This window comes from Acyrthosiphon pisum, chromosome A1 (genome assembly GCF_005508785.2).
Source record: "Acyrthosiphon pisum isolate AL4f chromosome A1, pea_aphid_22Mar2018_4r6ur, whole genome shotgun sequence".
Lineage (NCBI taxonomy): Eukaryota > Metazoa > Arthropoda > Insecta > Hemiptera > Aphididae > Acyrthosiphon > Acyrthosiphon pisum.
In genome coordinates, this window is record NC_042494.1 from 27,428,091 (window position 1) to 27,442,841 (window position 14,751).

Sequence of the window (14,751 nt, forward strand, 5' to 3'; positions counted from 1 at the left end):
AAACTCACAATAAATTCCACATCATTTTTCAATATTTGTTCTAGAACACATTTGAATAATATTATCTCTCGTACATCCGTCGCTTAACTAACAACAGCTCTAGCAGATAATAATATATATGTCACTTAGATCGCAATGCATATTATTTGGCACTCGACACAAAGTTCTCATACTTAGTTATTCGGGAAACTGTAAGACATCCATTAAGATAACGCAAATATATACTTCACTTGCTTATGCACACTTCACACATTCACACATATATACATACATACATACATACATACATACATACATACATACATACATACATACATACATACATACATACATACATACATACATACATACATACATACATACATACATACATACACTCTCATTCCGTGTATATATAATATATGTGTGTGTAATATAAACACGAGTTGAAATATTATACGTACTTGTGGTCTTTTGCCCATCAGCTCGTGGATAGCTAACACGATTTGACTGAGCTCCGACCTCGTTATGCATCCGTCTCCGTTTAGATCGTACAGCTTAAATGTCCACCTGAGTTTCTCATAAATAGACCCGCGAAGCAGAGTAGACAAAGTCATCAGCATGTCCTGCATAGTTAATGTAATTAATTGAATGAGCAATATAGGTATGTTGGAAATATACCCATGTTGGAAATTGGACGAAACAACCGTCAGCTGCACGTCTTATACGATCCGCACAAGCAAATCGGCGAGGGAGGAGTTTTTCATTTTTAGTAAATCGCATATTTTACGTTTCAATTCGTGTTGTTTTATTCAAAACAAAAAGTAAGCTTACATTATACTGCCGGTATCTGTAAAGTTTCACACCGAGAATTTTGAGAGCTCATCATCTTACCCGCGATCGATAGTTTTAACGCTTTTGAACACCGGGAAAAGGGAAATCCGAAGAGAGGCCAAACTCCCAACAGCGATAATATTGGAATTATTTAATGCACGAAAATGAATGGCATCTTGAAACATTCAGAATACAATGAAATACTAAAAAAAAATATCAAACCATTCGACGTTTGCAGATCTTATGTAGTTATGTCATCGTTGAGAGAACGTCGATTTATTATATTTATGCTTCGATAATTCCCATACGATTTATGCATTTAAATTATTTTCGCTTGTGTTATAAATTATAATAAATAACGCACTATACAAATAAAATGATATCGAACAAATTTACCGTATAAAATTGATTTATATAATTATACTTAGTAAATGTTCAAAATATTATACCGTTGACAGCTGGTTAGTAATGTTCAAACTATATATTTTGAAGATTTATGATATCCAAATGAAATAGTTCGTTATAACCCTGGGAAATATTACAGAAATTAAATGGTATTAGACTGTAACAATGGAGCATTTTCAAGAATTTGTTTGATAACGAAAAAAGTTTTTATCTATTGTCTTTTTGGAACAAAGTGTTTTATCGTGCATTTAGTAATAATGGTAAATCAAAGAATTTATACAAACGTACTATAAACATTTCAATAATGGAAGTAGATTTCATTCTCAATATTACATTTAAACTTGAAATTGTAATTATTCTAATGCATTAGTTCGAACCACACAATTTAATTGTATAAGAAATATTCGAGGATAATAGACCCAAGAACATTAACGATTTATACATGTCTACTATTCATAACTTATACGAACAAATCGTATCCAATAATTCATAAGACTTTTTAAATTAAAAAAATAATGTATAAAAATAATTGTGGAAACTAAAATTTAAAATATAATCTTTTATCGATAGAAATAAATTCAATTTATTTTTGTTTTTAATGGATATTGATTAATTGTTTGTAAAAAGAAAAACTGAGCATAATTATATATTTTTACTGTTTTGTTGAATTTTGAAAACTTTAAATTTTATTCATTCAAATTATACTACAAATGTAAACTTCAAATATTCTCAAAAAAACTAATTTATTTTCTGTATATTATTTACCCAATTCTTATTCTTATTAGACTCGTCTACACTAAAATTGCATAATAATATATATAAATGTATTTATCCGTTGTACAAATATTAAGTACCTATACCGGGCTATAGAATACAATGTTTATATTTGTATAATTATATATTATAATAAAGTTAAGAATGACATAATATTATTATGACAGAAAAAAATATTTTCAAACTGGTTTGGATTTTAACGTGCATACGAATTGTAATTATATATTGAGTGTAGACAAGGTATAATATGAGAATTTTATTTCAATAAATTTATAAATATGACGTATAAGTATCTATAATAATTACTTAATGAATAAAGATATCAATTTAATTTAGACTATAAAAGGTTTAAAATGGCTTCCACAAAATGGATAGAAAAACACTTTTATGACTTCTTTTAATATACTAATAACGGGCTTATTCTGCACGCAATATTATTTGCGTCAGATGTTAATATATATTATCAAGTGAGTACAATACAAACTTACTTTAAAACTAATTGCACCATTGCTCTTGACATCAAATGCTTTGAACACAAAATGAGCATATAAATTCGAATCTATAAATAAATATAATTTCAACATATAATATAATATAATATATAATATACAGTTTGAATAAGCCTACGCGGAAATATTATAAATATTTTTAAAACATATGATAGTATAGTATACAAATATATCTTTTAAAATGTGATTAGAAACCAAAATACTCCACCAATAAATAATTGTATATTATTACACATACTTCCATGTGGAAAAAACTTGGAGTAGATATCTTTGAATAGATCTTCGTGCACTACTCCTTCTGGACATTTCTGAAACAATCAAATACAACTTATGATATTACTTCAATAGTATATTATAATTTACAAATATTTTTAATTCAAAAGGTTTTACGATTATTCAGACCAAATGTTTAACATACAATAAATTCCATTATATTAAAGTCATTCAGTTGAGCAATCAATTGATAATATTTTGCTGACTACCAAACTAAAATAACATTTAAATCGTATTTCATTATAATACGTCATCATTGACATTTACAAAAAAAAGTCGTCAATAATATAATGGGTCTATATTATATAGTTGAATTTACAATTATAATATAAGAGTGAACCTCTACAGCATTTCTAAACATAAATTAATTAAGAAATTACTACGCATCTAATCACAATTCCAAATTCCAGATAATAAAAAAAAAACAAAAAGTTTAATATAGCTTTAAATCGAACAAATCTAGATTAAAATCTCATTAATAAAAAAAAAAAAAAACCTATAATTTGAAATATTTACGAGAATGAAACGTATTCTTGCTATTGTAATCATGTGTAGAATTAATATATTTGGAAATTATAAACACTATTAGTTTTTTAAAAATTGAATTCAAATACGTAAAAGTATTAGATATTTTTAGAATTCAGCGACATATTACATAAAGTCGTACATTAAATATTTGTGAATGATTTTAGTCATTGTAAAATTACAAAAGACGTAATTTTGTTGCCAAGGATTTTTAGTCATATAACGCTTATAAAATCATAATCCACCATAGTATAACAAACGAATTATTCAATGATATTCATTATTGGATAGCATCCAAAAACCCAAAACAGTACAATGATCGCATTCATAATTATTATTTTACCCTTGTTAAACCAAGGGTAAAATAATGAATAAATTAGCATACAATACTAGGTAGATATAATAGATTTAAAATAATTTAATTAAGTTACATTAAGTTCATTAATACTATTATAAACAATAACAGCAACTGGATGTTTGAATAATTCATAATATTATCAAGTAGAGTTGTATAGAGTTATTAAACAGATTTATATGCCTACTATGTTTTCTTTAAATAAACAATATCAGAGTCCCTACTCATCAGACTAGATATAACTTTTTCTCCGTTACCCCGTAATCGACTTAAAAATACTTATCCTATTCTCATTTATCTTAGCCCATACGACTTGCTAATTTTTTGAATGACCTGAAATCAAGTCATTTTTTTATCAATCAACTTTGTTTTTCATGAAAAAATTGTTTGTTATATTTTTATAATTCATATTATTATGTTTTGGAGTGAGTGCAGAATACAATAATATTCAACTAAATAATATTCATTGAGGAAGTGCTTTGTACGTTGTATTTAAACATATATTAATATAATCTTTGTTATTCGGTAATCATTAAGTTCTTCAACAAGTTAAAATGGGTAGTATCACAAATACTACTAAAAACTACTATATTGGCATTCTGCCCTTATAGAACACAAATATAAAACTCAACCTAAACACGTATGTACCACAATTGCCTACAAAAAACGCCGTATTACATAAATCCTATAAATTCAATATCAACACTTTGTTTCTCGTGTCTATAATATAATGCCAAACATAAACACAGCAATACATATATACATTTATATATAGGTATATTTATACATAATATAATAATCGCCTCTTATTGGACTCGCGGTTTATGGACTCATTTGCCTATTGAACTCAAACAGACTCGTCCCGATTAACATGTATACTTACACGTCATATTAAACGAATTCGGTTACCTACTGGACTCACTACACTGAAGTTCTATTAAATAGAAAATCATTTTTATAAATAAAGATATATAATCACATTTTTACATGTACCTACATAAAAATTAAAAAACGAAATTATCATTCTCAACGTTATTTAAATAAGTTAATTTACTTATAAGTTAATTAATTAGTTAATTAACTAATATCGTTGATCGATAATATTTCATTTAGTAGTAGCGAAAGTATGATTTAAACTAACAATTGATTTTCTCTTTTGTTCTACTAAACTTAAGTCTAATTAAAATAAATTATAAATGTAATGTAACTAATGGCACCAGTTGTGAAACATTGATGAAAAAAAAAATGTGATAAAAAAACAAAAAGAAAACATTAATGTCACCATAAAATAATAGGACAGGAGAGAAAAGCTTTGAACAATTTATTGTGAGAGTAGGTACCAACATAATCGTACTACAATACATAACATTGTATTATACGCATAGACTAGTTACATGATAAATTACCTAATGTAAATTAATTAACATATTATCATCGTTGTGAATGTAAATTTTAGTCAACCGTTTCTATGCGATTTCACAATATTTAATCTAAGATACGCTACACATTATTTTAAACAATTATTAAAATCTATTTTTACATTTTCATATCATACAAAAAGATTATTTTCATCACGTATAAATAAATAAGTGTATATATTATCGGAAAATCTCAAAGCAGTTGTTTCGATCATTTTAACATTCAATTCACAAGGCCACTAAACAAAATATAAAAATGTTAGATTTAAAAATGTGGTAACAATAATTTGGAACAGTGTTACAGTAGATTGGTTAATTGTAAAACTATATAGTTAATGTCTCATACAATTCTCATTATTAATTTATTGTAAAGTGCAATAGACCGTTTAGTATCCAAAATGAGCCTTTATAGTTTATACACAACTCTATTTAAATTTAATAAGTAATTTTTAAACGGATTTTGAATGTTTCTTCTGGAAACAAATAACATTATTCTAGTAAGTTCATACACATCTGTACAAACACGTTGACATAAGTTAACCATAAAATATTATTTATGTTAAAATAATTTGATAATAATATTATCATGTACCATAATTATATTAATAGGTATATAAAACAAAACAAAAATACTGCTTAATAATATACTGTTATCATTTTCTAAGAAATAATATTTTTTAATAAGAATCGAACTTCATATCAGCCTACCTAAGTTCACGTTTGTAAATGTTTAGAATATATTTTCTAGATTAGACCTTAGACCTATGTTAAGTGCCAGGGAAAACTCTAGGTCCAAATATGACTTGTCACCTGTATTAGCATTCACATTACGACGTCACACGTTTTAGAAATGTGATAAGCCCGTTTCGTTTAGTGAGTTTTTACACGTACCCTAGTAAGTAGTATTTTCTTTGTGGACATTATACTATCATTTAAAAGAAAACGGTTGACGATTTCAGAATTTTCTTATTTAGAAATATAATAATGGGTTTCGTTTATGTAACACGACACACGACACACGTGAAATAATAATAACAGTTGAACTCAATATCTCTACCAACAACTGCAGAGCAAATGTGTAATCATAAGTCATAACGACCGGGAAAATAGTAATCGAACCGAAAAATGGTCAAACTGCTATAAAATTATGTTTTATAAATGTTAATTATTGTGTGCAATATAAAGCATAATATAATATTATAAGTTAAAACAATTAAAAAAAGTTTTACAAAATATTGAGATTATATGCATCACATTATTATAATTTATAAGATACTTAAAAAAGCTCATTTACCTAACCTGAAAAGTTATATGATTTATGAACATTGATAAGTGACAAATGTTAAATGTGTTGAAATGTTCATAATTTGTGTTTAGTTTGAATACCGAATTCATAATAATTGTATACCTATTAAATATAGGTATATTGAAATAATATCTATACATTTATTTTTTAACTGTAATTTTATAAAAAATCAACTTTATAGGACTCTGTACCAATCCTACCGAGCAGCGATGCCAAACGACTTGAAGGTTGCGAGGAGAAGCATGATAAATAACACGTTGATGAACCCCCTACACCCTGCGCCCAACTATCTACACAAGTGTTTCTTAAACTTTTTTATCCGTGGAACCCTCTTTTAATTCCACTTTTATCGTGAAACCCCTACTTTTTTTTAGCTTTTTAGATTTTTTATTTAGCTTTCAACAATAAGTTATTACAGCTCGACAATTATAACCCTTACTTTGTTTCAATTGTAATTTTTAGCGTAATTTTATGTAAGGATTATTGGCAATAAATATTATAATAATGATGTGTATACTGTATTTAATTCAAAAAATATTTTAAATAACAGCCAAACAGGACTTAAATTTTAATGAGTTTCGTGGAACCCCGCAGTTTAAGAAACGCTGTCTTACACAATCCAAGGAGTCGCGGCGGAAGTTCAAACTTAAACGAAATACAAGATTTCTAAAAACAACACACACGGTATCCGTGAAACAAATGGATGTAAAAATGGTAACACACTAACACAGATAGGTATTATTGTACAAACGGTCACGAATTATTTTACAAGGTATACCGTATACATAATATTGTACGCGATCTGCGACGAAATCAAAAACAAACAAACCGCAGTCAACTCTGACAGATATTATTATTATTATTATTATAGGTAGGTATACTTCGTTTCTGTTTGTGCTATTGTACAGTCCAACTTAAACAGGGAGCATTAAGATATGTCGATATGACTATACGCTCGTTTTTCGTTCAGGTGTATTAAGTCTTAAAATATACAAACAATACATGAAGTGAACCTGCAGAGTACCTGCGTCAACCTTTCCGTAAACGATTCATCAGTGCTAAACATAATATTCAAGTCGTCGTATGTGTTTGTGCACGTGCGTGTAAAAATCAAAATCATGGAAATATCAAATAGGCGGTATGCCAGTGACCGACGACGCGATAACAAATTATAACAAAGAATGTATGGAAACAAAAACATAATGTCAATAGAACATCATAATAATAGAAATGCATCGAAATTTAAAAGTAAGAACACTGGGGAGTTTTTTAAAACATTAAACGAAACGAATTAAAAAAATATATTGATAAAACGCTAAACATAGCAAATAATATCTGGTTGATATTTGACCATATTTATTGTACAGCGTCTTACATGTATTTATGGTGTATAGTAATTATAGTAGTGGACCCAAGAGTTATAGTGTTCCGAAAACAATTCTTTTTTATTACAATTAATTGCTTCAACAAAATAACTAGTTTTAAATTAAAAAGCATTTTTTCCATATTTATTTCTTGAAACTACACTATACTCTGTTTATCATCCATTATTTCACAATATGTTTGGTTTCAATAAATCATCATAATTAAATTCTCATTACGTTGCTATTTTTCTTCAAGCAATATTATATCCGACTAAAAAAAAATAATATGTTTCTCCATTATCAACAGTTCATCAATCATAAAAGTAATTAAGTATAATATGTTCAATCATTTGTGTTTCTTAGTAAATTGATTTATGACAATTTTCAAAAATAATGGTCCATTCCGTTGTATGATACGCCTTGTATCGTATTGTCAGTCAACATATTTAATTACGTCATGATATTATATTATTGATGTTTCGTGTTAAAGTGAATTAAATAAACATCTTGGAAATGTAATTTTAATGGCTTCCACCTTCCAAAAAAAAAAAAATACTGAAGTATGTTCTTTTTTTTAATCCGATATTTTTTGAAGTGAAGGATATCGTTTGACGGATATAAAAGAGGAATGTTGTCATTTTAATATTTATAGTGATAAATCATCGTATTCAATAAATGAATCTGAACAGATTCACATGGGAAGTTTTTTCCAATATTTGTAATAAATACGGTTTTCGTTATATGCTGAGGAAAAAAATACAACTGAAATTCGTAAAATCACAAAATACAATCAACTTACATTAACATCAATCTCCGATAAATTGGGTAGGTACCTACACGTTTATTAGAATGATGGATCACTTTTTCTATGTTAAAAGTACTTAAATAGCAAACTACAAATAATATATTATAACAGATAATATTTTTATCTTGTTAAAAATCTAAAACGAAGTAATGATTTTATATTGAATAAGCTATAAATATAGATAGTAAAATTCTTGAATCACATAATTTAAAAAAAAAAATAGCTTCGGCTATATGCCTGTATATTAGGTGTCGAGTGTACCTCGTCATTGAGTAGGTTACTGACTACTAAAATGAGTGTATTATAATTGAATTCAATAATTAAAGAGTGAGCTTTCCTAACTTGTTTTAAAATTGCACCCACACACAAATAAAAAACAAACTTTAAAAAAGTTGAGATTTTCAAATATATATTAAAACAGTCCAAAAAGAAAAACAATATTTTTTTAATTGTATTATGTCTTGATACTGCATGCATAAACATTTATTAAACATTTCATATCTCTACGGTTATTCATTTTTTAGTTACAAAATCGATTTTGTGATCCGAAAATATTCCCTTTTTTTTTCTTCCTGAATATTTTTAAAAGTACTCAGAATTTATAACTTTTAAAAACACAAAGTACAAATAAAATCTAACTTTTTAAATAGAAACCCCGCTTGGTGTTGAAGAGCACAACTTTTTTGCCACCAAAAAAAGTCTCTTCAGACACAAAAATTAAAAATTAAAACCATACGCACACATACAAACTGATGTTTGTAAAACACTAAAACCAATACATTTATCACTTTGATCATAATCTAAACTGTTAATATCAATCTAATGATAATAAAATATAATATTTATAAATCGTTTTTGAGTTGCATAATAATTTGATAAGTTATTCACAAATAAAAGACTAAAATTAAAACGCATAATTCATTAAAAGTTAAATTTTCAATGAATCAATATGAATGGTATAGCTACCTTAATATAAATATTATATGAAGAAAAAACTACAAATAAAAATTTAATATAATTGGATAATTTTGTAGTTCCATTCGAATTGCCTCTAACTAAAATTAAGTTAACTACCAAACGCGTATTTATAAATTATAATTGAAATCGTCATGTTTATATAATTTTTTTCGCATGCATTTCACTTGAGTTCTTTTAATTATTATTACTATTTATATAATATATAAACGGAAAACGGAAAACTAATAAGTAATAACACATAAGTTATTTATGCAAAAATAATAAACGTAAAACGGGCAAAACTCGATGTAAAAATTAAACAAACTGTAGTCATTCGTGTTAATTAACGAATAAATTGAATTATTTCGAGGCGTGCCTACATTAATGACATCGGGCAATTATTACATGTGATGGAAAACATTTTTGTGATAATTAAAAAGCCTCATCTAAGTGCGTTACGTATGAACAAATTGTGTGCACAATTTTTTTTGCGCATAAATTCACTTGCAAAGAATGGGTGTTCATTCTTTTTTTTTAGAATGTTTTCTATTTTAGATCCTACATTTTCCTGGACGTATTTTATCTTTCAATGTTTTTCCCCCGGGGTAGTCATTACAGCGTATACGTTTCCCTTGTCGTGTCTGTCCTCTATATGTATTTTTCGTGTCCTGCGGCCAACGACAGCGTTAGATACATGTAGAAAAGGCGTTATGGCAACGTCTCCACAACGTCCCAAATAAACATTGTTTTCTCGTTCACCGCCATAAACGTAATCTGAGAGGGCGGGCGAGGGTGGCGTATTTCAGAACGGGACAAAAGTATCATTTTTTACTTGTTTTCCCCACAGAAAAATATATTATTATCTAATGACTTTAACGGAAATGCCAAGGACAATAAAAGAAACAAACCGTAAAGACCGCGAATGAAAACAATAGTATTGAAGTTTGCGTAAATTCCTGCTCACCGATACAGCCATATATAGGCGTTTTGAAACAAAATATAACTCATATTAATTGTCCTCCGCAACAATCGTTCAACTCTCCCCACCACTACTTCCGTTACCGAACTACCATAAAACTAATACATCGATAATCGATATAGTAGGTACATCACATAATAATCGAACTAGCTGTTTTTGCACTTCCTGCAGTGAGACAATTAGTGTACCTAATATTAACACACCTGGTCGTCGTCAGAGATTATAATATACTATTATTATATTATACAAGTACATTTAGATGAATGTCGGAGAGTGGGAGAGTGAATACGCCAACCGAACCGACGATGATAATTATCTGTCGTTATTATCAGCTTTCCACAGGTGCTGCTGCCGCCGCTCGCGAACAGACTATACCTAGAGGAAAATCCAATTCCGCCAAACACACACACACGCTCACTAGCGCCGACGATGTCAGATTCAATTGGCCACCCCCGAAGCCGGAGATTTTGGATTAGTTTGGGAACGGCTCGCCGTGTATATGATGTCATAACCGTCCGCCGCTCGTCCGACACGACCTATACGTCGAGGGGGTGGTAGTGGCGGGACGGCGCGAGGGATCCCAGTCTGGTGTGGGTTGGGCATGCAGAAGGGGTTGAGACGAAACCACGCGTCCGTGACGTCATCGTAACTCATCGATTGTTGTACGTGTGCGTGTGCATATACATGTGTGTGTGTGTATGTGTGTGTGTGCGTGTGGGTTTTGGGTTTTGGGTGGATGGAAGAGTATGGTATGAGACACGTTCAGCGAACGACCACCACCCTTCACGCACAAGGGAACGACGTAATCCGACGACGTCACGGACTTGCCGATGTACGCACATCGTGATTATCATAATTGTATTATAATAAAGTGCAGCAAGCGATTCGGAGTTGTCTCCGTAGGTACATCACCCGAAACGTCTAAACGGGTCTTGAAACACGGTCTGTTTTTGTATTCATCCCGAAATACATCCGACGACACCGTAAGGAATAGGAATAACACTTCCTACATCAATTAGATAGTTAAATCATTAGTTAAGTCAAATCATTCGACGTAATGACTTGATGATATTTTACAAATTAGTGATTCCAGATTATCGATTTCATTAGACGTTCGTTGTCCAATGTTATGTCGTGTACCTACTACGACAGTCGAATGTCGGTTTAAGCGCAAACTAAAAACCATGTTGAAACACGATCACAAACACAATAAATGAAAACAACAGATTCCTTACTTTAGAAATATTAAAAACACGCTTACAAGTTACAACTCTCGAATTATATCTATGCACGTCGACGTTACCCGTTCTTCCGCGTCCCAATTCTGACTCCTACTTCATCCACCGTCCGATATTCATATATTATATTTGCGTAGTCGGAGAACACTAAGATATTCAATTCGTGAACGTTATTGTGTACAAAAAACAAAAAGGAATAAAATAAAAGGAAAAAAAAATCGATTTTCCTTTTTACATTTTTTATTTTATTTGCCCCGATATATTATTGTCGTTTTAGTCGCCGTACCCGAACAATCACGCCCATAATATCGACGGACATAATATAATATCGTATACGATGCGCAGCACGCAAGCAACTCGAACACAGACACATTACGCGTGACGCGAAAACCAAACCCGAAGATAAGTCCTCGTCTATTCAAAATTTCCTGTCTGAACAACGACACTATATTCGGTACACGTTATGTAGATGCTAGCTGGTACGCCCATTCCACAACATTGTCAAACTTATACCCAACGGATCGTAAATAACCTAGTACTGGTACTCTATTAGGTATAACTCTTGGAAGTTATCATACATTTAATTTTTAATTTGTAAGTTTATCGGTACCTATTACTGCCTACTATAATGTTGTGATAAATATTAACCGGTGATGGAGGGGGGGTTCGCCTTTGTGTAACGGGCCTAAAAAATATATTTTTTAACGAAAACGTTTAGGTATGTGAGTTATATTGTATTTTAATATTTTAATGTTTTAACACACCGCAGGATGAATAAATAAATAAAATCGAACTATTAAGTTGGAGCCAATCAATAGGACGCCATTACAATAGACATGTCATATTTTGTAAATAAGTTTAAAATTTTTAAGAGCTTTCGAGAACCAAAATCAAATGTTTACAGTCAATTAACGAATCAAATAAATACAAAAACAATGACAACTAAATCAAACATTGCAAACAAAGTAAACATTGCTTTCAGAATACATCTAACAATGTTTGGAACATTATGCGAAGACAAAAGATCGTTTTCAGTAAGAATAGAGTAAAAAAGCACTTTTAGGGTCTACGATTAAAGGTATCTAAATACCTCAAACCTTAGTGTCCTAAATACACATTTTGGACAGCTGCCACTCTGCACTATCGACTTTTCCAATTGGCTTCGTCATCGCTCCTCTCCATAATACACTTTATAAATCTCTAAACGTAGATTATAACATTAAGCAAAATATGTAAGTTATTCGAAATAGTACGTTGTCGACCACGCCAGTCTCAAAAAAGATTTACAAAAACGAACACAAACGCATATAAATATATAATATTATTATATCCACGAGATTTTGAAAAACGTCTTTTTTGCTTGTAGTAATATTAGACATACTATACATAATACGAAGGTTGACTACCACGCGCGTAAGCCCCGTTCAATCTCGCGGTGCGTCAACAGCGACGGTTGTGTAACTTTTCGTACGATGCCTACAAAAAAATACAATTCATCATTCAAAAACCTCCGAGTAATGAGCTAACCACGGTTCTACAAAATACTAACGTTGTATGATGTACAGTTTAGTAACGAACATTTCGACGAATAAAACCTTATTATCTTTAAAAAAATACTACTCAAGTCTCTTGTCCCTTAGGTAAACTTCTACTGTAAGTACTCCAACGACTACGAAATAAATATAATTAATAAATTCCCCAGCTATTATTATTAATCTCGAATACTATAACAGAGAAATTCTTCTAAATTAATTTTAAAATTGTCCACTGCTGCGGCTGACGGTATTGTAAGCGACTTCCCGTTTAATTATTGTACCATTTTCTATTGTATTCAGTTTCCATTCAATTAAGTACATATTTGTTTACCTGTCCAAGCACATTGTATATAAAATATAAAACTCGAAAACAAAAAATGAAAATTCTATTTGTTTAACTTCTTGTTGAAAATCATAACGAGTTATTGATTTTTAGAATAATTGTACCTATATACTTGTATTTTAAATTGTTATTAACACTTTCTTAAAATTAATTTCCGATAACATGCATCGGTACAACAATCAAGAAATATATGTTCTTGTTGTTCTCGAGTAAAACATTATGATAAAATTATAATTTCGCCAATGATAACAATATTATATTATAACAAGTATACATAATATAATATGTAATTTTTTTAACATTACGTACGTACTACTCTTCTTTTTAAAATGTTTCATTAAGTGCCAAATAAAATATGTCACACAAATGCATACAAATTCACAATGTAATGGAAAGTAATATTTGAAATATAATGAATTATATGAATACAACAATTACGGTGGCCTATATTTGATTAAGTTTGGTGAACTAAAAACCGTTTAGTATCATTTTATCTACCACTGCAGGGTACAGTATTGCCTAATGATTGCTATCATAGACCTTAAAATATGACTGAACCCTACAAATTGTTTATCGATACACTCATCGGTAATTGAATTTGATTTCATTGTATATAAACAATAGTATGTATGTATAAGGTTAATAAATTCCGTTAAGTACTTAAATCTATAAAATTTATAAGGACAATGAAAAACATGTAATAAATAAAACTTTTTGTCAAATGTTCATAATAAAACTACATAAGCAACCTATAAGCAAAATATAGCAACCCGTGCGTTGTATTAATATTAACTTTCTGTATATACCTGCCTTGATGTATTAACAACGATTTATAATAACTTATATTATAACTAATAATAATAGGTAATTACTATAAGTTATTATAATTGAAACATACCGCGTAAAGATAAATTTTAAAATTAGGTACTTACTTTATTTATCTCGTTTCGATAAAAAAATAATCAGTTGTAAATTACTCAACATTACTAAACCAACACATATTAAAAATAGAACACTTATTTTTTTTCAGTTATAAATGTAGTGATCCAAATTAAAAATCTTAAAGAATAACAACTATGTATTTATCGGAAAGTACGCAACCCTCCACTTTTACACAACAATTTTCACTTTATATAATATTATATCTCATAA

General features: G+C 29.3%; 1 protein-coding gene across 1 annotated transcript in view; it reads right to left on the reverse strand.

Moving 5' to 3' along the window:
- The window catches only part of LOC100168428 (Kv channel-interacting protein 4), a 43,992-nt gene that overhangs the window by 4,592 nt on the left and 24,649 nt on the right, over window positions 1-14,751 (reverse strand). Inside the window, exons 3-5 of the mRNA XM_001951081.4 lie at window positions 2,740-2,809; window positions 2,481-2,551; window positions 444-605 (exon numbers count right to left, since the gene is read on the reverse strand). Coding sequence (XP_001951116.2) covers window positions 444-605; window positions 2,481-2,551; window positions 2,740-2,809 — 303 coding nt within the window. The remainder of the gene's footprint in view (window positions 1-443; window positions 606-2,480; window positions 2,552-2,739; window positions 2,810-14,751) is intronic.